Source organism: Canis lupus, chromosome 21 (assembly GCF_003254725.2).
Source record: "Canis lupus dingo isolate Sandy chromosome 21, ASM325472v2, whole genome shotgun sequence".
In the NCBI taxonomy this organism is placed as follows: domain Eukaryota; kingdom Metazoa; phylum Chordata; class Mammalia; order Carnivora; family Canidae; genus Canis; species Canis lupus.
In genome coordinates this window covers 6525384-6550935 of record NC_064263.1, presented here as the reverse complement: position 1 = coordinate 6550935, position 25552 = coordinate 6525384, and the positions used below count along the sequence as shown (strand labels likewise).

The 25552-nt window shown below is 41.2% G+C and overlaps 1 protein-coding gene across 1 annotated transcript in view; it reads left to right on the top strand.

Annotated features, from left to right (window-relative positions):
• Positions 1-25552, top strand: part of PIWIL4 (piwi like RNA-mediated gene silencing 4) — a 50206-nt gene that overhangs the window by 1104 nt on the left and 23550 nt on the right. Inside the window, exons 2-10 of the mRNA XM_025419264.3 lie at positions 234-312; positions 3400-3531; positions 5778-5992; positions 10769-10890; positions 12154-12234; positions 13718-13915; positions 15808-15919; positions 20651-20774; positions 23917-24034. Of these exons, the coding sequence (XP_025275049.1) occupies positions 234-312; positions 3400-3531; positions 5778-5992; positions 10769-10890; positions 12154-12234; positions 13718-13915; positions 15808-15919; positions 20651-20774; positions 23917-24034 (1181 nt within the window). The remainder of the gene's footprint in view (positions 1-233; positions 313-3399; positions 3532-5777; positions 5993-10768; positions 10891-12153; positions 12235-13717; positions 13916-15807; positions 15920-20650; positions 20775-23916; positions 24035-25552) is intronic.

The window sequence follows — 25552 nt, the reverse complement described above, 5'->3', positions numbered from 1 at the left end:
CATGGTCAGCATTAAAGTTTGAGAAGGGGGAAAAACTATAGCAGGTCCATATCCTTTTTTTCTAGAATGGGCAATCTCTTCTCATCATCTCTTAAAGCATTTTGTCTGTTAACATTGTTAGCTCATGGTAATCTGATGACTTAGGACATGACACAGTTTTTATTTTGTATTATCCTTTTGGCTTATGATTTAACATCTTAAATCTGACCAAGGTGTTTTTCTCCCCCTTTTAGCCTACATCTGTTGATACTGGTGACAAGGAGGCATCCTCTTCCAGTGGCTTCGTGGGAACAAGCAGGGTTTCCCAGCAATGTAAGTGCAAGTCGGTCTGCTCCATTCACTTCTGTCCTATCTGAACGGTGCAGGAGTGACTGCTAAGCTTCACAGCAGCTGCTTTATAGCAACAGAGTCACTTCTAGAGCATCCCATATACCTTTTCTCAGAGGATCACCTGTGTTTGTTGTTTCTTTGGGATTCCCAAACACAGTCTGCCACTGAATTTCCTGCTACTGCCTGGCAGTTGGGCTACAGGCAATAGGATTACAGTCTTCTGATTTTTTCTGTTCACTGAATAATTTTGAAAAATATTAAAAAATTCTTTATGACATAGGAGTGTCAATGCCACTGCCCTGCAGGGATGGTAGGAACCTGGTACACACCAGCTCCCACTGCTCTCTTCTTTTTCCCCACCCATGGCAGACATCACCTTCTGGTGGTAGCTCTTTTCACTGCAAGTCCACATTTGGACTCAGGATATTTATCAACATGCTACTGCAAGTAGCTGCTATCATGGTGTGGGTTGGCATGCCCCGTACCCTAGTTTGCTAGGCTGCCATGACAAAGTATCATAGACTAGGTGGCGTAAACAATAGAAATGTGGTGTTTCATGATCCTGAAGGCTGGAGGTCCAAGATCAAGGTGTCAAGAGTTGGTTTCTTCTGAGGCCTCTCTCCATGGCTTGTAGATCACTGCCTTCTTTCCGTGTCTTCCCATGGTCTTCCCTCCGTACTTGTGACGTCATCTCTTCTTATAAGGACACAGTCATATTGGATTAGGGGCTCATGCAAATGACATCATTTTAGCTTAGTTACCTTATTAAAGATCTCATCTCCAAATAGTCATATCATTCTAGCTTAGTTACCTTATTAAAGATCTCATCTCCAAGTAGTTATATTCTGAGATATCAGGGGTTAGATCTTCAATGTAGAGTTTACCCCATAACCACTGCTGAAACCTGTTAGGCATCTCCCTTGTGCTATGATGTTAAATGATTGATTGCTAATAAACATATAACCTCTAAGCACTTAGGTTCTCCCAGACTCTGTGGATCATCACTTTCTCCACCATCAACTGCTTGGCTCTTATTCTCCACTGGGGTTCTTTTAGCTCTACTCAAGTACCCTCTGTGATCTGAGCTCACAGGAGTATATGTGGTCCTTCAGAAGACCTGTTCTTAGGGGCCATGCATCAGGTCCAGCACTACTGCTACCATTCAAATCCTGTTCCAGCTTCTCTTAGGACTTTTTTTCTACGTCTGCTGCACATTCTTATAACTAGTAATGGTTGGGGATTGATTTTTTTTTAATTATAGTAAAATATACATAATGTAAAATTTACCATCTTAACCATTTTCGATTGTACACTCTACTGGCATTAAGGACATTCACATTGTTGTTCAACCATCACTACCATCATGTCTAGGACTTTTTTTGTCTTACAAAACTGAAACCCTATACTCACTAGACAGTAACTCCCCATTTCCTCTTCCCTCTAACCCTTGGCAGTTACCATCTTTTTTAAACATTTTTTTTTCTTTTTTAAAGATTGTATTTGAGAGAGAGCCAGTGAGAGAGAGAGAGAGAGCATGCACGCACACAAGCAGGGGGAAAGGGCAGAAGGAGAGGAAGAAGCAGATTCCCTGCTGATCGGGGAGCCCAACCTGGGGCCTGACACAGGGCTCTATCCCAGGACCAAGAGATCATGACCTGAGTTAAAAGCAGACCCTTAACCAACTGAGCCACCCAGGCACCCCTCGGAACTACCATCTTATGGAAGATTGATTTTTTAGAAACTACCTAACATCTTTTGAAACCAAGAGCAGTGAATGATATGGATAATCTAGTAAGAATAATTTTTAAACATTTAAAAAATTAAATGTGATTTTCCTGGAAGACTCAGACTCCACATAAAGGGTATGAGCAGCAGTTTTGAACAAGTGATGGTGTCATTTGAGGGAATTGCAGTGGTTGTTTCAAAAGACAGAGGTCAAGTCAGAGTCCTAGAGATTGGTCATACGATTACTCGTAATAATATTACTACTACACTTGCTTTGCAGTAATATTCTTTACTTTTATTTATTTATTTTCACATTATCTTCGAAGTGCCAAAGTTGTATCCAGAAATCCAACATCTCTATGCTTGTTTAAGCAGAAAATGTTCATTTGGAAATATATTTTAATTTCATATTTGCCAGAACCTAACAATAAATAACATGCCCCAAGGTGAAATGCTATCTTTCATTGTCAAAGAAATGATCTAGTAAAAAACTGATAGCAGTGTTTTGGGTGTTTTTCTTCTTCTTCTTTTTTTTTTTTTTTTAATTTTTATTTATGATAGTCACAGAGAGAGAGAGAGGCAGAGACACAGGCAGAGGGAGAAGCAGGCTCCATGCACCAGGAGCCCAATGTGGGACTCGATCCAGGGTCTCCAGGATCACACCCTGGGCCAAAGGCAGGCGCTAAACCGCTGCACCACCCAGGGATCCCTGTTTTTCTTCTTATGATTGAGAGAGGTAAGAGGTTCAGCCCCAATCTGTGAAGAAGTTGATGTGGACAGTCTTAGTTTGTGAGTCTTTAGGGTGTTATGCCAGAGCTGATAGAGGGAGAGCTACCCTCCATAAATGAGTGTGGAGTGGGGCTTTTTCTCCTTAGCCAAGAGGAGAATCAGACTAGACCTAAATAGTATGAGGTTTAATTAACTCATGGTTTGTTATTTCTAACAAAACATACGGTGCTTCCTTTACAATTTTCAGTTGTTAGGCTGAAGACTTCTGTATAGTCACGATTGTTTTCAGCATTGGGGGCCAGTTTTAATTAAACCCACAAAAATCTGAGCTTTGGGAGCACCTGGGTGGCTTAGTGGTTGAGCATCTGCCTCCAGCTCAGGTCGTGATCCTGGGGTCCCGGGATGGAGTCCCACCCACATCAGGCTCTCTGCAGGGAGAGCTTCCCACTCTGTCTATGTTTCTGCCTCTCTGTGTGTTTCTCATGGATAAATAATAAATCTTTTTTTTTTTTTTAAATCTGAGCCTTGGTTTTAGATGCAGTTTTGATATAGTAGTTGTAAACAGTATCACTAGAATGAAATATGAGATATTATGGGATTCTCTTCGTATTTTAGGTGAAGATGGTATATCTTCTGGTGATGCTGGATGTACTTTCATTGAAAGAGGTGGGAAAATCAGACGAGACGTCATGGATCTGGATATCTGTACCAGAGAGAAATTGGCCCATGTGAGAGATTGCAAAAGAGGTACCTCGTTTTCATATTACTTACTTTTTTAGTGTTGACAAATCGTGCTTAAGGAATTCTAATTTCTAGATCTAAAATAAACAAGTTTATTTATTGACTTAAAAGATATTTATTGAGCATCTGTTATGTTCAGGGCACTATCTAGACACCAGTTGTTTTAGCCTTAACTCTCTCTTTTATTAGTAGAAATAATATTTCCCCCAGACATTTCACTTGTTGAAAAGATTTTCTCCTTATCCTTGGGGGTAGGGGTTAAAAGAGATGCTCTCTTTTCTAACACTTTTCCTATATGGGAAATAATAATGTCTCTGGACTTAAGCTATAAAAAGGAAGATGTAATCTGTTTTTGGAATTTTTAACATGGTTTCCCGAGTCACCCCTGAAATTGCACCCAGAATTACAGGCATATGCATTTTCATTAGATTCTTGAAAGGCTTTGTGACACCCTCCCAAAAGTCAAGAAAGACTCCCTGATGCAGATCAGTTTTCTTCAAACTTTTTACAACACTGCAAAACAAACAAAAACCAAACCAAACAAACAAACAAAAAAACCCAGATGCGTTGTTATCTACCATACACGCATTAACAAAAAATTGAAATAAAGTTTCATGGAACAGTGCTTGCCCTTACTATGTGCCAGGCTCTTTGGTCCATTCTGTTTCATTCTAGTCATTTCATAAAACATGTTGGGTCGTCTCATATATTTTCATATCTTCCGCACTAATAGGTCATGATTACAGTTTACAAACACTGGTGTAGATGATTTCCAAGGGTCTTGCCAGCTCTGACATTCTAGGTTGACTCCTCTTTATCCATGAATATGAGCAGCTGAAATGTGTTGCCATTTCCCAGTATACAGGAGAACAAAAGAAAGCTTTCCTTGAATTAAAATAGCACAGGAATTCCTTAGTCCTAACAGATGTCTACCACACGTAGGAGCAGAAGAAGTACTGACACACACGATGCTCTTTTTCTTTTGACCACCTTAGAGGATCATGTTTCCACTTCCTCCATGAAAGGAAGCAAAATAGTGCCCATTTAATAGAATTCTTTTTTATAAGACAAACACTGGATGATTCCCTACAAGAGGAAGTCAGAAGTAGCTCCTTTGTGCTCTCCTAGATTCTGTCCTGGAGGGAGCTTATGCCATCTTGAGGACTGAATAACTATATTAAGGCCATCTCTGAATTTGTCTGCTTTGAAGAGGTGAATAAAAAATTCTGTAGAGGATGGAGTTTCTGGAAGCATACAGGGCCTCCCTATTATCTGTAGAACACAGAAGCCCAGAGATTTTGTGTTTTCATACATGAAAGGCATATAATTTCTTTCTCTCTCCCTGTTCTCCTGTCAATCTCTGAGGGCTTTCCTTGTTCCCTGATTGAACTTTTCAGAATTTTCAGATGTATGGTTAACTTTAGATTATCTGGATTTCCAAGGGGCTGGGGGCTGGTGCTCATAGTAAGAACTGGACAGGGTTTTTGTAATCTAAGAGCAGCATAATTTCAGAGCAGCATGTGAAAATATTAATTGAGCCGATTTTTTTTAAATTTTAAGATTTTATTTATTTATTTGAGAGAGAATGAGCAAGCACAGGAGCAGGGGCAGAGTGAGAGGGAGAAGCAGGCTCCCCACTGAGCAGGCAGCCTGAAGCATGACTCAATCCCAGGATTCTGGGATCATGACTTGAGCTGAAGGTAGGTGCTTAACCAACTGAGCCACCCCGGTGCCACTCAGAACTGAAAGGCAGGCTCTGGAAAGAGTCCTATGGTAGTTGAATTCTGATGCTTCTCTTCTCCGAAGGACAAGAATGTCAGTGTCTTCTCTTATGTTCTTTATTATTATTATTATTATTATTATTCAGGAGAGACACAGGGACATAGGCAGAGGGAGAAGCAGGCTCCTCTCAGGGAGCCCAATGCAGGACTCCATCCCAGGATCCCAGTATCCCGCCCTGTGCTGAAGGCAGACGCTCAACCTCTGAGCTGCCCAGGCATCCCTTCTCTTATGTTCTTATGAGGCCTGCTTGACACATGATCCCTTTTTAATTCCTAAATGTATGTTTGTAGGACTCCATAAGGTTATCAGGCTATAGGTTATTAGAGCTTGTTTTGTGTCACTAAACAAGACTCCTTGCTTTACAGCAACAACTATGCATAGGCAAATAAAAATTTTAAATGATATGATTAATATTAAAATGGGGTGATTTTATTTTGGTTAAAAAGTGTTTTTTTATTTGTCTTCTTCAGGTTCCAGTGGAGTGCCTGTGAAACTGGTCACAAATCTGTTTAGTTTAGATTTGCCCCAGAACTGGCAGCTATACCAATATCATGTGGCATATGTACCAGAATTAGAATCTAGAAGGCTAAGAATTGCTTTGCTGTATAGTCATGCAGAGTTTTCCAACAAAGCAAAAGCATTTGATGGCACCATCCTTTTTCTCTCACAAAAACTGGAAGACAAGGTACAGTATGGCTAATTTTTATACCTGCACACACATGCATATGCTTATACTCATCCATGTATATTTAAGAGGTTAGGTGATTGTCATAACAATTGGAATGAGTGTCTCACTCATGCCTGTACTCTTTCCTGTTCCCATGCCTGAGAGCAAAAAGACTTCCTAATTAAGACTTCATTAGTAATTGATTTCTTAATTAAAAAGCTGATGATGTGACATTTTAAAAATAAGAACTGTAATACAAACACTGCTTTTTTTTCAACTACTACTTTTTTTTAGGCAAAGTGTCCTTGAATTAGACATCTTTTTTAAACTTTTCTGAAAATAGGCAAGACTTTAAGAAACACCATTTAGCCTAAGGCTTCAGAGCTTTAAATTTGCTCTACATTTTTTTTTTTTTTACTCCTGCACAGTAGCACCTGTCTGTCCAAATAACTTTATATCAATCTCTGATTCAAAACCTGTCACTTTAAAAAAAACAAAACAAAACCTGTCACTTCTTTCATCATATTAAATACGAATTATTAATATCAATTTTAAGGATATTTTTTAATGGCATGATCATTGAATATGGCAGTGGCATGATTCATCTTCTTTTTATCCATGTTTTTGTATCTTCAACATTTTCAGTCCTAAAATAAAGATACTGTTATTGATGTTTTTATCATATGCTTTGTTCTAAGGCAGTATTAAAATTCCTACAGGGAAAAAAGAACCAGTTTCTTTATAAAAAATTAAAATAGAACGTTGAATTAAACTTCATGCTTCTATCCCCAAGAAAGCTTAATCCTTTAGTTCAACATTTTGGACAGGGTGATACCAAGGCATAAATTTAAATTTCAAACTCCATATAAATCTCTGTGAATTTCCTCAAGAAATGAATTTCTGAGCACTCTTGGGACCTTTATCTTTTTATGAGAGCCTGAGATTTATTGGAGCTGCTTGAGTGATTAGTTTCTCTGGATATGGAATTTAAAAATTATACCATAGACTTAAATTTAGGGGCTTTGAAAATCTGGATCTGTAAATTTAGAATTTTAATTAATTCATCATGATTCCTTATTGATCCTTCAGTAGTGTCCTATGACCAAACATCGATAACATGTTAATATCGTGCCTCTCACACTTAAATGATACATTTCAGATGTATTGCTATCGTTAAAGGTCATCTTGTTTTTGTAGACAAATTTGCAGTAACAGTAAATTAAATATGTTAATATTATATACCCCCTTTGAGTGGTCCAGCTTACTTCAATTGTACCTAACCAAAATGGAGAAATTTTACTCTACAGATGCTCAGAATAAGTTAATATTACTTGTTTCTCATTCAAAATGAGCATGTAGTATGCACCTTAGAGATGTAATCTAATGAAGAGGCAGGTGAGTAAAGAGATTGTAAACACCTAGTGAGACAAATCAGTCCTGTTGACTTTATTTCCCAGGTGATACTAGGTTTTGACAAAAGAATATTGTCCTTATACTTCGTTGACATATGGCCTAGTGACAGTGAAATAGGAATAGTAAAAAGAAATAGTGTCCTATCAAACGTGTTACTATGCTCATCTTTTTATTCTGGTCTTAATATTGACTCAGGCTTAATTCTGCATTCCCATCCATCCTCTACACACTTTGTAGGATACTTATTTTTGTTGAGAAAGCCTCTCCACTAATGCATTCATTGCACTCCTGCATAGTGCAGTTCACCCTGTCTGTGTATCTATGGCCACAACCTGCTCTCACTGGTCACATCTAGTTGCCACTCTTACACATTCATTCTGCACTTGTAAAGAGCCTAGTCTGTGACTGCCAGGGTGCTACCATCATAGAGGTAATAAGGACAGATAAAACAAGGTTCCTGGCAAAACATTTCAACGTTAGTACCAAAGTTATTTACAACTAAATATGGTGCAAGTTTCTTTATAAATAAATACAGTACAAGATTACATTTCTCGAGTAATCTGCCAGGCTCTTTGCGTGTATGATCTCACTTAATCCTCTCATCACCTCTGGAGACTTAAATGTCCACGGTCTTCATACAGAGTTTGATGAAAGGAAAGATCTTGCCTGGCAGGATACTTCAGTGTGAGCAATACTGGTCCTGTGGGTAGGGTTTGGGTCAATGAGGGGATGTTGGGGGTAAAGGAGATTCCTAGATGGGAGGATGGGAAGAAGCAAAGGCACAGTGATAGAAGGCGAAGGGCATATTTTAGAAACTTCTGATTATTCATATTTAGCCAGGAAAGAATGGAACTTGTGTCTCCAAAGGTAGGAAGAATCTTAAATGTCCTGCCAAGGAATAGGGACTGTCTTCCACAGGCCAGTGAAGCCTCGAGAGAGTGTTTCCATGAGAGTTGTGTTAGATTACAGTTACTCTGATCACATCCTGTTGAATGGTTGACAGGAGACAGTGAGAAGATTAATAAAGTGCCACTGGAATCATCTGGGCAGGATGTCAAAAGGGCTTGGACCAAGGAACAAAGTGCTATTTATTTAACCTTCCTGGGTGCATGTGCTATGGATAAGGATAAGATCAGTGAATTACCCCATTTAATCTTCACAACACTGCGACTGATCTGAGACTTGCTCCCATTTTAGAGGTGGGGAAAGTTCTTAAGGAATTGAAGTGGCTTGCTCTGTATCACATAAGCTGCAAGAGGCAGAGCGCCAGGATTTGTCCAATTCTCAGTCATATCCTCGTAGGCTCTGTGGTAAATAACTGGAACAGCTGAAATAGATTAAAGGTATTGATGGCGTAGGAGTGCTAAGACTTGCCGACCAAATGATTAGCTGACGGACTGAGAAATTAAAGTGCCCTCTGATGCTAGCAGCCAAGGCCAGGAGGTGTGTATGGGGGGGGATGGGCAACAGACACAAGAACCCAAGAGGAGTTGGCCCTTTGGTGAGGGAGGTGCAGGGAGGTGACTTGGCTTAGATGGCTCTTAGGAATGCAGTTCCTGGATGGCATTCTGAGGGGGGATCACCTGCTGCCACCTTCATGCCAACCCTTCAGCCCAATGTCCTTTGTTGTCTTAAGCCTTTGTCCTGAATACCTACAATAGTGTAAAAGCATCTCACCTCTTTTGCCTGCTAGACTTCTCCTGGGTGTTGATGAGCTTTTCCTACAGCTATCCAACTCTCCTATCTCACAATTTGAATAAGAAGTCACCTTGGTGAAATATTTCATCCCCTGTGGAAGGACCTGTTTCTTTTTCCATGCAATGAGCCATTCCTGCCCTACATTTTTAGTTCAACCTGAAAGTGACTAAAATTACACTTTACAGAAAGGAGGAATAAAATACATAAATAGTTACTAACGAACTGACCTCTTCTGATTCTTTACCATTTTGAAAAATTCTTGGTCATTGATTTTTTATTGTCTGATTGGATCACTCTTTTATCCCAAAAGCCTGTACCAAGTCCTATCTGGTCTAAGAAGCTTCAAATTTTGTTGGGCAGCTGGCATAGAAACCTATTCATGCATTCATTCTCTTGTTAGAACATTGTTCCAGGTTATAAGAAACATACGAATTTCTCTAGACCTTTCAAAAATTGATAAAAGCAGATTCCCTGTTTTAATGTCTACTGATTTCTCCCCACTTTCACCATGTTTACTTCCCCTCTCGCAAGTCTCCTTATCTTTCCTTCTTCCTTCTTCTCTCCTTTTCTGGTTTTACTTTAATTAAAAAAAATTTTTTAAAAGATTTTATTTATTCATGAGAAAGAGAGAGGCAGAGACACAGGCAGAGAGAAGCAGCCTCCATGCAGGGAGCCTGATGTGGGACTCGATCCCGAGACTCCAGGATCATGCCCCGGGCCGAAGGCAGGCGCTAAACCACTGAGCCACCCAGGGTCCCCTCCTTTTCTGTTTTTTAAAAGATTTATCTATTTATTTGAGAGAAAGCAAGCCTGCCCTGCCTGTGAGTGGGGGAGGGGCAGAAGAGGAGGGAGAGAATCCTCAAGCAGCACCCCGCTGGGCACGGAGTCTGACCCAGGGCCCCATCCCAGGACCCTGGGATCTTGAACTGAGTTGAAATCAAAGAGTCAGATGCTTAACCAACAGAGCTAAACATCCTCTGCTTTTCTGTTTTTTTTTTTTTTAATTTTTATTTATTTATGATAGTCCCACAGAGAGAGAGAGAGAGAGAGGCAGGGACACAGGCAGAGGGAGAAGCAGGCTCCATGCACCGGGAGCCCGACGTGGGATTCGATCCCGGGTCTCCAGGATCGCGCCCTGGGCCAAAGGCAGGCGCCAAACTGCTGTGCCACCCAGGGATCCCCCTGCTTTTCTGTTTTATGAATAAACTTTTGAGAGGCTGTCCTCCAGAATCCATGAACCCAGGATGAGCTGGACAGTTCATTAATAGGCTTCTGGGTGTCTATGAACACCCTGAAAATGGGCACGTCATTGTGGTATGTATGTATGTGAAGTTTTCTTGGGACAATGCCTATAACTTTGATCCGACTCTCAAAGCAATTTGTGACCTGTCCCCCGCACCTCAGCTAAAAAGGTCAAGAAACCCTTTCTTTTTTGGATCAAGTCTCTGTACTCCAAGTCTGATTTTGATGTTCTGTTACAAAGTCAGAGAAGAGAGAGAGATGTTGCTTTTCTTGGATTAGCAAGACAGGAAAACCCTCTGAGTGTCGTGTGATTAGATCCGTACATACTAACACCTGCAGTTTTGTTTGGTGAATGCATATTAAATTGTGATGGCTGTATCATATCTAATTCTTCACATTCGAGGATAATCTAGAGTGCACATTAAGTACATCTCCTTCCAGGTCACAGAATTGTCAAGTGAAACTTCAAAAGGTGAGACTGTAAAGATGACCATCACTCTGATAATGGAGCTGCCAGCAAGTTCCCCCATATGCATCCAGGTCCTCAATATCATCTTCAAAAAGTGAGGTGCCTTCCCTGTTGTGTTAATTGGGGCAAGTGATGCCTTTCAATACAAGGCCTGGGTATGACCACTGTCAACCATCCTGTGGGCCACGTGCCAGCTTTCACGTGGTTGTGCGGTGATGCAGTCCCACAGAGCCTCTCACTGGCTCCCGACTCATCATCCAGTGCTCTTTGGGTTGGGACAAAGAACTCAAGATTTGTAATGTCTCAGCAATAGCAGGAGTTGGGGGATGGGGGTTGGAGTTAGGTGAGGGGCCGGGTCTGTCTTTTCCTGCTCTTCTTTTACTGTACCCTCTCCCACCATTCCACCCAGACTGAAAAATCAGGTATGCCCAGGTTAGTAAGCCGAAAGATTTGATATTCTCCTGGCATCATCAGCTGTTCTCTGCTCTGGCCCCACTCTCCGTACCCCGCCGCATGAACCCCTGGGTAGTAAGTAAGTAACTTCTGGTAAAAACCAGAAGTAAAGTTCTGGTTTTTACCAGAACCCCTGGTAAAAGTGGTGACCACACTTTTCAGAATCCTTCAGACTAACGTGGGGATCACTTGCCTCAGTGTCAGCTCAGGGGCTGTTGGGTAGAACTCCATAAAATACAGATTTCCTAGCTTCTCCGTGGACCTAGTAAAGAGAATTGAAGAGTGGTGCCTGTAATTCACATTTTTTAGCTCTCTTCCCAGGTGACAGGTGGGAATACAAAGGCTTGTAAACCTGTATTTTCCACACCACTGATGTGGACCAGCAAGATGATATGTTCAAAAACCTTTGACACCAACCCTTTGCTGATTAACAGCCTCTGGACAGGAGGAGGACAGAGGAGGTTGGGTTTGCTGGGTAGGGCATATACAAGGAATCTCCTCTCCCCCACAGATAAGTTCTTTAATTCCAGTCAGATGTCTTGCTAAGTAGCTTGAGATCATGTATTCGACATGATCAGATATGGAGGCTCAGTGACATTTGGTAGCCAAAATCATGCAGTTGTAACCTGTATTTCTTGACTTACAACACTTCCCCCATGCAATGGGCAGACTCAGAGCAGTGATGTGTGCAGTTCCAGAGGTGACCAGGGTTAGTTGCTGAAGAGGCAGCCAGGCTATGTGGGGAGCTTGAGTAGCCTCATTAGAAACAGCCTCCCCATGTCAATCTACAACTCCCCATATAGTTTTACGTATTTTTGTAATATGTTCAACATGGGTAAAAATTTAGAATTATACTGTTATTAACTGATGTTGATCAAAGATTTAAAAATATATTTATTTGTAGGATCTTTAAAAAGTTGGCCATGTACCAAATTGGACGGAACTTCTATAAGCCTTCTGAGCCCGTGGAAATTCCCCAGCACAAGTAGGTTTCTTTATATTTTCTGTTACCTTGAAATTATTATAATGTGAAGAACATAATTTATGATGCAATATTATACCCTTATGCCTCCTACGAGAGACTGTGTTATGAAAAGTAATGGATTTTTTTAATTTTCAAGTTTTTTATAGAATGGTGAATGTCAGTGTGAAGCTAGCAGCCTGTTTTCTTATATTAGTGTGCTAGATCATTATCATAAATCCTAGAAGGAATTCTGAAACTGAGTTTTCTGTGTATGACGAGTAACAATGGAAGCAGAATAAGCGGCATTATGTTATACCACAGAGTTGAAACTCTGTTTTCCTGCTGACAGGGAGTTAGCACAGCCATGATATTGGGTAAGTAAGGGCCAAACAAGTCAGCTAAACTAAACTGGGAAGAATTTCTACTCTAAACTGGGAAGTAGATGCTTCAGGAAAAGTGATCAGTGGTGTCAAAATGGGTTGTTTGTTCTCCATAATACATGGTCAAGCCAAAGACAGAGAGGCAATTGGCACTCCAAAGACAGATATGTAAACAAAGGAAGGAGTGCATAAAAAATAGAAAATCAGGGGGCAGGCTGTTTAGCCTCCTGCCAGGTAGGGGGGAAATGATGGGGTTTCCATATGTTAAGTCATTGGGTCACAGTGGTGCATATAAAGCATCCATCCATCCTTGTCACTAACCTCCTGACCTGGATGAGAAGTTCTTACAGGTCCAATGTTGTGCTGAGCTGGTTGACACCAGTGTGTATGCTCACCCTAAAGGCTAGCTTAGCATCACCGTGAATGAAGTCCACAAAATAAACTGAAATAATAAAAAGAAAAATTTGCCCTTTCTTTCATGTCCTTTCCATAAGTTTTTCTTATTCAAGACTTTAGTCCATGGTATTCCTAAATGTGGAAAGGGACTGTAGCCTCTGCTGCAGTTTCCCTTGTGTGTTTGCACACAATATCATTTAGATTATGTCTTACTCTCAGGAAGTCTATACACTGTCTGAACCATCGAGTGTGTGCTTTTCTGAACCTGGAGGTTTTCATGCTGGGAGAGATCACTCTATAAACCTGTCAATCCTACAGCTGTGACTCTCAACCAAGGGCAGTTTTGCCCTCCTCCAGGGCATGTGGCTTTTGGTTATCTCAGCTTGGAGACTGCTACTGGCATCTAGCAGGTAGAAGCCAGGAGTGTTGCCAAGCATCCTACCAGGCACAGGATAGCCCCTAACAAAAAATGATCTGGTCCAGAATGTCCGTAGTGCCAAGGTGGAGAAATGCTGCTCTGTGGGAATATATTTACCATAAATATATGTTTAAAGACACTCCAGCTAGAAATAAGTAATGTTTTAATCAGCAACTGGAAGAAATCAGAGTAAAGAAAAATTGTTTCATAAAATCTAGAAAATTGGAATGTAGAATCAGCACTTAACAATGATTATTATTTTATGATATGACATTCAAAATATTTACTATTAAATATTTATTTATTTTAGGTTGTCCCTTTGGCCTGGTTTTGCTATTTCTGTGTCACAGTTTGAAAGCAGGCTCCAGTTTACTGCTGATGTGAGTTATAAAGTACTCCGGAATGAGACGGTTCTAGAATTCATGACTGGTATCTGCCAGCAAACTGGCATGTCCTGCTTTGCCCAGATGTGTGAAAAACAGCTGCTTGGGCTTATTGTCCTTACAAGGTAAAGGCCTGCATTTAAAATACTTTTCCCAGGGACTCCTGGGTGGTTCAGCAGTTGAGCGTCTGCCTTTGGCTCAGGGTGTGATCACGGGTTCAGGATCGAGTCCCACATCAGGCAAGGAGCCTGCTCTCCCCCTGCCTATGTCTCTGCCTCTCTCTCCGTGTCTCTCATGAATGAATAAATAAAATCTTTAAAAAAAAAACAAAAACTTTTCCCTAGGGAATGAATTCTTCATGCTCTCTGGGACCAAGAATAGCATCAGAGTGTTGTCCTGAGCATGGTTCAGATCAGTTTACTCACCTGTTTAGTTTAGACCTGGCCCTTCTCAATTGACTGGGGTTCAGGCTTCCTAGAGAGGCATTGCGGAGGCAGGGGGGTGCGGAGAGGGGGTGCAGGAAGGGGGGAATACCCTCCACCATCTGACATGGTCCTGCATTATCTCTTGCTGCCCTACCCCCCATGCCCAATAGTCAGCTTCAGTGTTTCTGCCTGGATTTTCCACTTCAAATTTTGACTTTTCAATTTCTACTTCCATGAAGTCCAGCTCAAATCTTACTGCTTTTCTGAAGCCTTCACCTGTCCACTCAGTCAGAATTAACTCAGTTACCTCCCCTGTGCTGTTCCGGTAGCACATTGCTCATAGCCGCCTCTTTATAGACATTTTATTTCATTTTTTTACATCACAGGAGAGAATATTAGGTCCATGGCTCCTCTTATCTGTAAGAATATGAGGTCTTTAAGACTGAGACCTTCCAGTTCCTGGGTTTGTCTAGGTACAATTTGCCTTCATTGCACATTGAACTGAATTAAACACAGATTACATTACTTCCTGAGTACCAAAAAGCTCACCAGGTACTGCTGCTAGTCCACAGACAGTTCCTTGAGGGGACATGCTAGCCTTCTGCTATTCTGTTTTGAAATTTCCACTTAAAGTTGTTTCTCTGGGTTATACAGCAAGGAGGTGGGACTTGCAAATTCCGTACTACCCGAGATGAGAAGGTCACCCTCTGATCCTCCTGTCCTGATTGTCTTGAATTAGCTTATCGTGTTCTTCCAGAGTAACCTTGCAAAGCACCATGAGCCCAGGAGCAATATGACAAGGAGGTTTCTGTCCTGAGGCTGGGACTGCAAGGGAGGATATTGCAGGTCACACAGTGCTCAGGGGAAACAGAGCTTAGAATGATTTTACCCAGCCTACTTTGCTGTTTCACTAAGGGCCAGCCCAAGATGGATGGGAGATTATGTGGGGTACTCAGATTGCATGGCTGATCAGCCTTCTTTGGATGCTTTCTTACTTTTTTTTTTTTTTAAAGATTTGTTTGAGAGAGAAAGTGAGAGAGCTGGGGAGGAGCAGAGGCACATGGAGAGAGAGAATCTCCAAGCCGACTTGACTCCCCAGTGAGTGCAGAGCCTGGGGTGGGGCTCTATCCCAGGCCCCTGAGATCATGACCTGAGCGATATCAGAGTTGGACATTTAACTGACTGAACCACACAGGCGCCCCTTCTTTGGGGTGCTTTTTATCAGAAAAACTATCTGGGAGCTCAAAAACTCTGAATGACACCAGAAGCTCATGGGAAAGTTTTGAGCAGTGCTTCAGGCTTTAAACATGTAAGAATAATTTACCTGAAGTTAGAGTGTCCCTCAGTGAGAAAAGATTATGGTCTAATGACTTTCTCACTGGTTTTGTTGGAATATGGAGGTTTTCCTGTGTACTGAATGTTCTTCTCAGATGAAAGCTGGTCATTTTTTTAAAAAAAAAGACTACTCTTGTATCACTGTTGTCATTGCTGAAATTCTAGAGTCTAATACTTTGAATTATAACTATAGTGAAATAGCCACTTTGTCTTGTATGATTTGGAAGAAGAGTTTAAAGATCCCTTGCATTTCCCAGATACAATAATAAAACCTATCGTATCGATGACATTGACTGGTCGGTGAAGCCCACGCACACCTTTCAGAAGCAGGATGGTACTGAGATCACCTACGTGGATTACTATAAACAGGTTGGACTTTTTTCCTTTACTCTCATCTCCCTACCTCTTAGCTTAGAGAGGTCTCTCTGTTCCTTTCCAAATCTAACGAGTCCCCAAGTTGTCAGGCGGAGTCTGTTTCTGACATAATTCTTGGACTTGTCCCTTCTCCTCCCACCTTCCTGGGCTTGGTTCAGACCCTCATCCTGTCTCCTGTGGTCCTTCCTGTCGTCTGAGGCATTTCCCTTCCAAGCATGCTCGATATCGTCACTTCCCTGCTTAAAGTATTTCAGGGACGCTTTCGAAGCCAAATCTGAGCTCCCTGAGCTCTTGGGCAGAGCCCTTTTATGATCTGGCCACTCCCTCCCTCTTGAGCCTCCTCTCTCACCACTTTGGTTTTCTTTGTCTGCTCTGCTGTGCTCTCTGTTTGTGGTTCCTTCAGTGAGTTACTCCCCAGTGTGTTCTCCTGCGTGCTACTGCCTCTTCCTAGAAACCCCATCATAGCCAGCCCATCACAGACCACCCTTAAATCCTCAGCTTAGCTGTCAACTCTTAGGGGCACCCCTTGGCTTTCTCCCCAGGGGCCCCTTCCTGCATTCAGCACCATCACATCCTGGACAGGATGTGAATGGTCTGATCTCCCTCCAGGACCTGGAGCTCTTCATCTCTGGATACCCAGGGCTAGCGCAGCACCCTGCACGCAGCAGGTACTTAGACACTTGCTGATGGAATCTCCTGCTGCCCCCAGGAGCTGGGTTCATTCACCATTATCACCATTAGCTCTGCCTCCACCTTCCTTCCAGAGACTCCTTCTCTTTGATGTACAATCATATTTCAGTCCTCCAAATCTCACAGATGTTTTCAAAACCAAAAACAAACACATAGCAAAAACTCTTCCTTTCTACCCCTTCAAGAAAAGCTTTTTTTTTTTTTCTTTTTCCTCCTTAGCTGATTTCTCTGGAGGCTTATCTTCATTGGCTCCAAGCACCTCTTCTTCCTCCCTAGTCTGGCACCTGGTCTGCTACTATGGAAATAGCTCTCTAAAGGTCAAATTCAGGGGCACCTGGGTAGCTCAGTGGTTGAGCATCTGCCTTTGGCTCAGGGCGTGATCCTGGGGTCCTGGGATCCAGTCCCATATCGCGCTCCCTGCAGGGAGCCTGCTTCTCCGTCTGCCTGTGTCTCTGCCTTTCTCTGTGTGTCTCTCATGAATAAATAAATAAAATATATATTTTTTTAAAATAGAGGTCCAATTCAGCTACCATCCTTATCCTGATGGGCTTTTGGTGGCACTGGACACGAGGGATCACTGCCCCCTGGCTGGAGTGGCTCTCTTCCTAGACTCCGCGGTGGAAGGGGGGCACATCCCCGGGGGCCCTCTGCCAGGTTTTGTCGTTGGTCTCAGCCTACCTAGATGTTTACCCCTTCTTCCCCCCCCCACCCCCCCTGCAGATGTTAAATGCATTTCACCATGATTCCCCTGGCTAGGATCTTATCTTCTTACCTCGAGACCTTGCAAATGGAATTTTTTGGCCTTGCCTTCATTCCTGAGTTACATACTCATCTGTTTTCAGACCACATTTGCATAAATGACCAGCAGGCATCTCAGATTAACATCCTTCCTAGTGAATTCATTGTCTTTCCCACTCCCCTTTCTCCTTGGGAATTTAGCCCCTTGCTTCCGTCCTCTTCTTTACCCTCACCTGCTCATTCAATTGTGGCCAACAGGAGTCCTGCCTCCTTTATCCTTGGCCTCTCCCTGGAACCCAGCCCTATTACAGCTGCATTAATGCAGGGCACTTCACGGATTCCCGTCTGGGGAATTTTGGTTACCTCGTTATGGTGTCCTTGCCTCAGCTGTCTTCAGTATGACCTGTCACCCTCACTGCCACCAGCGAGATCTTCCTGAAATGCTGCCCAGAAAGATGGTTAAGGGCATTAGCTATGGAATATGGTAGTCCTGGCACTGGTTGTGTGACCTTGAATTGTAGCAAGTCACTACACTTGGAGTGTCCTGTGTAGAGGGGAGTCGCTGATCTGCCATTCCGGTGCGGCGCAAGCATTGGATGATGTAACCATGCCCACAGAGCTTAGCCCGGTACCTGCACATGCGAGCACTGGATAAATAGATGGTGGAGACCCTGCCCTTCTTTCCCCACCTCCTCTTCCTCATCTCTAGCATCACACACTGACCCCATCTCATCTTTTAGCCTCATCTGTCACCACCTTGCTGCCAGGTGGCCCATGCTACTGTCACCCCATCCACTCACTGTCGCCAAACGTTTCTCAGCCTTTGTTCACGTTTGCTAGACATCTGCACAAATCCACACTGCATCTTTTCCCTTCACCACCAGCTATATCCCCAGCTCCAAAGTCAAATGTCACCTTACTTGTGAAATCCTCTCTGACCTTGCTTCATGTCACATGCACAGAAGAGCTGGCTGTTCTATTCTCTGAGTTCCTGTTCTACACATCACATATTGCTTCTAGAATGTCTTCCTTGTAGAATAAGGATGGTATTTGGTTAACCCGTGATGAATAGTGCCCACCAAGGCATCTTATGCACAATGTGCTCCATACATGTTTGTTTATTAAACACCAAGTTTGTTGAATATTTGGATTTCTTTCCTGCGTGAGTAAATGTGTTCTTTGAACAGAGGTATTTTTATGACCTGTGACATTCTAAAAGGGGAAGCGTGGTAAAATCCCATTCACTTTCTTTGTAATGAATTGAAGTTCACTGCATATTTATTGTAATTAGGGAGAAAAAGAAATTGTGCCAATTCTAGAATGGCTTCCTCTCTGTCCCAGGGAAGGAATGTGAAATTTCTATGTTGTCCACTCTCACAGTGAACATCTTGATATTGACCTTTATATGTCCCTATTTCTTAAATTTTATTTATTTATTCATGAGAGACACAGAGAGAGGCAGAGACACACAGGCAGAGGGAGAAGCAGGCTCCCTGCAGAGAGCCTGATGTGGGACTTGATCCCAGGATCCCAGGATCACGCCCAGAGCCAAAGGTGGATGTTCAACCACTGAGCCATCCAGGTGTCCCTGTATGTCCCTATTTTATCTTATGAAAAACATTTTCAAATACTAAGAAAATTAGCACAAGGGAGAGAGTAAAGTTTGCCTTATGACACAGCTTAGGGGGCAGAATTCTTGGCCATGTCCCAGGTAAATACAATTCCCTCTTCCTGGAATGTGCCCCAGCTTTGCTACCTGGGACTCTTTATACTCCTGTATTTTCTTCAAGGTTGCTGTCTTGGACTCTGCCTCCTTCATGAAGCCTTCCCTGATTTACCAGCCATAAATTGTTTCACTGCCACCACCATACCACCCCCCTCCTCCCTCTCGTCCATACAGTACTAAATGGTGTAACAAGCAGAGGTTCCCAAGTCTCAAAGGATAAATCCTGGCTGTGCTGATCTTCATTTATGGGACCTTGGGAAAGTCGTTTAGTTCCTCGTGGGTTTCCTCATCTGTGGAGGGGATGATGATAGTATCTGTCCCATAGGTTTGTTGTCAAGATTAAATGAGGAAAAATACCAGTGCTTAGCATATCATTATTGGTGCTTCTTATCTACTTTGCTTTGTAGTAGTGTAGTTACACGTAAGGTAGGGACAGTGCCTTCCATCTTTGCATCCACTGCAGTTTCGGAAACATAACAAGCACGAATTGCTGTACTAAATTAATTGTGTACTGAATTAATGAATCATATATAAAAACTCTCCATCTATGAAGGCTTCCCCAACCTGGAGTATTAGTTGCAACCAGCACTTCAAATTGCAATTTCCTGAGTTGTTTTTTTATTTTAATGACTTGAAGTCCTTATTGAATAGAGAAACTCTCGCTTCTCACTTCCTTAATTATAATTATTGATGTCAGCATCACACAGTGCTCAGACATTTTGTAAATTTTAATTCCAGTTGTTCTGCCATTAGCATTGAGTAAATTATACTGGAAATGAGTGTTAATTGGAATCTTTGCTGTTGGAAAGTAAATGGACTTTTGGCAAGGTGAGAATGTTGAAATTCAAGTTTAGGAAGGGGACAAGGGGTGGGATAGAAATGAATAGATGTGGAGGACAAGATGCCTTGCTAGTGGTTTATGTCCAATACCTCTGAGCGACTGTTCACCTCATTTCACTTTTCCCCAGTGTCAGAGTCCAATTAAGTAGAAGAGTCAAGGATCGGATTTACATTTGTCAGATTTCAAAGCTGCTTCCCTATAACATCATGCTATCCTGGAAATTAGGGACGGTCATGGTTTTTTGGGAAATCTGGAGTTGACTCGGTATAACTCTTGCATAGATATTTTCAGAATGGGTATAGATGCTCAGAGCCATCAGTTAGTTATACATGGAACAGTTGGCCTTTGGTCATCAGTAGTGGCACGAATAGCTGGCACGAAGTCAGTTCCAGTGGGGCCATTGCATTGTGTACAAAGCCAGCTGGAGGCTATTTGGACTCTGGATAAAGCAAGGAAATAATATTTTTTTTCCCTTTTTAAACAGTGTTACATTGTAAAGGCTAATAATGAAAATCAGTAATTAAAAACTGACCATGAGAAATGAAAGATGAGCCCGGGAAGGAAGTGGAAATGAGTGGGTAACCATAGGGATTGGTAGGGATTTTTGTTCTTTATTAGGAAGAATTGTTTTTCTATTCATTTTGGGACTAGCTTGTGGCCTATAAACAAGGATGCTCATTTTACAGTGTTTCCATATTAACTTTTCCCTCATTAATCTTGCATTCTCTAGCAATATGATATTACTTTATCTGACCTAAACCAGCCAGTGCTTGTTAGTCTGCTGAAGAGTAAGAGAAATGACAATACTGAGGCTCGGATGGCCCACCTGATACCCGAGCTCTGCTTTATAACAGGTAATGTTTATGCTTTCTACTCCGTCAGACCCCAGGCTCCTGCAGTGGGCAGAACCTGCAGCTCACCGAGTGCCAGAGCATTCATTTAACCCATGGAGGGTGCGCCCGTTAAGTGATGTGTTGACAGAGAAAGTGGGAGGATAGAATGCCCTTTGGGAATTGCTTGGCATAGTAAGAGTTATGTGTTTTCTTTATCTCATGTATCCCATTGTTACTTCGACATAAAATAGGCCCCCAGATATTTGCCTAAAACCAAGCTTCTTTTTTATGTGCACAATTCACTTTTTTATTTATGTATTTCAAACCACTAAATTGAAGTAATGATTGACATGTCAAAAGCTGTACATATTTAAGGGCACCTGGTGGCTCACTTGGTTAGGGATCCAACTCTTGGTATCGGGTCAGGTCAAGATCTCAGAGTTGTGAGTTGGAGCCCCGTGTTGGGCTCCATGCTGAGTGTGGAGCCTACTTAGTAAAAAAAAAAATAATAATCTAATAAAATCTGTACATATTTAATGAATACAACTGGATGAGTTTGAGGTATTAAGTGTATATTTTGAAAACCATCATCACCATCAAGGTCTTAGACCTATCCTTCACTTCCCAAAATTTCTTACTTCCCCAATTATTACTACTATTATTTTGCATGCACTATTTTATTTAACTTCTATGTAATCTTTGAAAGTCCCTATGATTTAGGTATAATTATTATTCTCTCCATTTTATAGTTGAGGGAACCGAAGTTAGTAGGTTGCTGTAAGTCCTATGCCTTTTAATAGACAGAATCTAGGATTTTTAAAAAGATTTTATTTATTCATTTGAAAGAGTGAGTGAGAGAGAGAGCAATGAAATGGGGAGGGGCAAAAGGAGAGGGAGAAGCAGACTCCCTGTGGAGCAGGGAGCCTGATGTGGGGCTGGATCCTGGAACTCCAGAATCTTGACCTGAGCTGAAGGGCAGAGGCTTGCCTGACTGAGCCACCCAAGTATCCCAGAGTTTAGGATTTAAATTTTTACCTGTCCAAAATCAGATCTTAATTTCTTTTTTATAGTACCTCTCATCCCAGTATAAGAGAGGGGATTCTAGGGAGTCAGTTAAGCTTGGAACCAGAAACCTTACCAGTGGTATTATCTAACTAGAGAGTGAGCTAACAGGGGATAGCCAAAGAACCAGTTTGAGTTACTTTATTAGGGAAAGACTCTGGAGGTGCTAGTAATTTAATAAGAGATAAGTTCTCAAAGTTAAGCTTTTCTAATCCAGGAATAGCTTATAAATGGTAACACCATGTGTACTGTTACCTCAGGCCTTTGCATTAGCTATTCCCTGTGTGTCAATATTACTTTTTAAGATTTATTTATCGTTTTAATTCCAGTATAATTAACATACAATGTTATATTAGTTTCAGGTGCACAATGTAATGATTCCACAATTCTGTACATTACTCAGTGCTCAGCAAGATTAGTGTACTCTTAATCCCCTTCACCTATTTCACCCATTCCTCCACCTACCTCCCCTCTTGCAACCACCAGTTTGCTCTTTATATTTTGGAGTCTATCCTTTGTTAGTTTCTTTTTTTCTTTCTTCATTTTTTTTTTTGTTTCTTAAATTCTACATATGAGTGAAATCATATGGTATTTGTTTTTCTCAGTCTGACTTAATTCACTTGACATTACATTGTCTAGATCCATCCATGTTGTTATAGGTGGAAATATTTCATTCTTTTTATGGCTGAATAATATTCCATTGTGTATATATATGCATGCATGTACATACATATACACATACCATATCCTCTTTATCCTTTCATTTATTAATGGACACTGAGTTGCTTCCATATGTTGGCTGTTGTAAAGAATGCTTCAGTAAACAAAAGGTGCATGTATATTTTTGAACTAGTGTTTTCATTTTCTTTGGGTAAATACCTAGTACTGAATTTACTGGATCATATAAAACCAAGCTTTTCCCCAGCATTTTTGAACTTCCTAGTATAGGAATCAATGTGACTTTGATTTTCTTCAGATACATTGTATAGTGACAAAATGACCTTTGTTTTCTTTTTTATGTGAGTTCTATAAGGTAATTCTCACTACAAAGTAGATTCTGAGTAACTGTCTCCAGCACTTTTTTTCATATTCATTTGATTAATAGAGTGGGACTAAACAAGGAAGACTTTCTACCTTTTACATTTTGTTGTCAGTTACAATGTGTATATATTTATTTCACAATTAGAAAAGTCAATAAGATATAATTCTTGAAGGGAGGGATGCTCATTCTTAATGACCTTCTGATAATCTAGATCTGCGCAATCCCATATGGTAGCCACTGGCCATATGCATTTATTAAACCCTCAAAATGTGGCTAGCACAACTGAGGGACCAGCTGGAGACCAGCTGTGAGTGTAAAATACAGACTGGATTTCTAAGACTTAGTATGAAAAAACAACAAAAATAACTCATTGATTTTTTTATATTGATTGCATGCTAAAATGTTAACATTTTGGACATATTGAATTAAGTAGTACATATTATTCAAGTAACTTCATGTGTTTTGGCTTTTTAAAATATATGTATTTATTTTAGAGAGAGAGAACATGAGAAGGGGGAGGGAGAGGGAGAGGCAAAAGGAGAGGGAGAGAATCTCAGGCATACTCTGAAGGGAGCCTGATGTGGGGCTCAATCTCACGACCCTGAGATCATGACCTGAGTCACAATCAAAAGTTGGATGCAGGATCCCTGGGTGGTGCAGCGGTTTAGCGCCTGCCTTTGGCCCAGAGCGCGATCCTGGAGACCCAGGATTGAATCCCACGTCGGGCTCCCGGTACATGGGGCCTGCTTCTCCCTCTGCCTATGTCTCTGCCTCTCTCTCTCTCTGTGTGTGTGACTATCATAAATAAATAAAAACTTAAAAAAAAAAAGTTGGATGCTTAACTGACAGAGTCACCCAGGCGCCACTCTTTTTGGCTTTTTAAAATGTGGTTGCTAGAAAATTTAGAATGACATGAGTGGCTTACATTTTTGGGCCAGGGTGCTGTCCATAGGCTAGATCTGGGTCAATTTAAGTGAAAAGCTTAAATTCTGCCTAAGCTGGGCTGGTTTACATTGCATGCTGTTCGTTTTTTCCCTTTGTTTTCATTTACATTAATAGGGCTGACCCGCCAGGCAACCACTGATTTCCAGCTGATGAAGGTCGTGGCTGAAAAAACTCGTCTCAGCCCTTTGGGAAGGCAGCAGTGCCTGGCCAGGCTTGCTGATGACATTCAGAGGTACTGGGTTGCTCTGCTGGGACCAGAGTGTATCCTGCCTAAGGCCTAATTGATGGAGTTGGATGGTCTACAAAATGTTTTATTCCTTGATGGATTATCTCTCTCCTGTTGACTTAGAGCAAAGTGCTTTTGAGTTGTGTTGTCCAGAGCCATAGGTTCATCCCCATTGCCTCAGGACTACAGACTGGGGGAAGGTGGTTAGAGTCCACACTGGCAGAAGTACCACCCAGCTTCAACTAGATGACTATCCTATCATCTGTTTAATAAATACATGGAGGTTTTGGATAAAAATTTGAATGAAGGAAAAGGTTGTAATTAAAAAAAAAAAAAAAAACAGCACCATACTAGGCCCCCAATATTCAGGGTTGAGGACATTCAGATCTTAATATAGTGGTCACAGCACACTGATCATTAGAAAAATTCTCCTGTGTTGTCTTTATTTTATTTTATTTTTTTAAGGTTTTATTTATTTATTCATGATAGACACACAGAGAGGCAGAGATACAGGCAGAGGGAGAAGCAGGCTCCCTGTGGGAGCCCAATGCAGGACTCAGGCCAGGACCCTGGGATCCTACCCTGAGCTAAAGGCAGAGGCTCAACCACTGAGCCACCCAGGTGCTCTGCTGTGTAGTTTTAAACTTAAGAATACCTTTGAGCCCTTTGGTTTAGCCCATCTACCCTCATACTACATTCTTGTCCTCATTCTGACAGGTTGCTGTCACCTGAGAGGCCAATATTAAACTGCTCCCAGCTTTCCCTTCTGACCTACTAATACTTCACTGTGCAGTTCTCATGTAACCATAGGGCACTTGAAATTGGCTAGTACCACATCTTGAAATGATCACATTTTGAATTTATTGGGTTCAACCATGACACATATTTAAAAAATAATTTTACTGGACATTTTTTAGTTTTTTAGGGCAGGCATTAGAAAATTTAAAATTGCATATGTGGGTTGCTTTATATTTCTGCTGGATAACAGTGTAGAATGGTCTTTTTTTCTTGAAAGATAAAAAATTTGGAGGATGAACTGGAAATTTTGTAAACAGAAATGTGTGTATGTACACTCAGTAAATATTTGTTTAATGCATGAATGAATCATTATTGAATGGTATATATTGTCTCAGATGTTTTCAAATGCATATAGTCATATTCTTTTTAGGAAAATGGCATAATACTGTCCATCATGTTTTGTAAGTTGCTTTTTCTTGAACTTTTCCATATGGTAAATGTGCATCTCTGTTATCCTTGAGGTCTTATAGTTTTCTATGTTATGGCTACACTTTTTTTTTTTTTTTTTTTTTTTTTTTTTTTTTTGTTGCCTTTCTTTTTTTTTTTTTTTTTTTTTTTTTTTTCATGCCAAAACTTCTTATTCTTAGCAGATTCATGAAACAAAAATGATGGATTATAGAAAGAAACTGGGAATATTATAAGAGTAATGAAAGCTGTACCAAAATATCAAGTTTGATACCCTAAGGAAAACAAAAGATCATTTCCAACAGTTTTTCTAAGGACTTG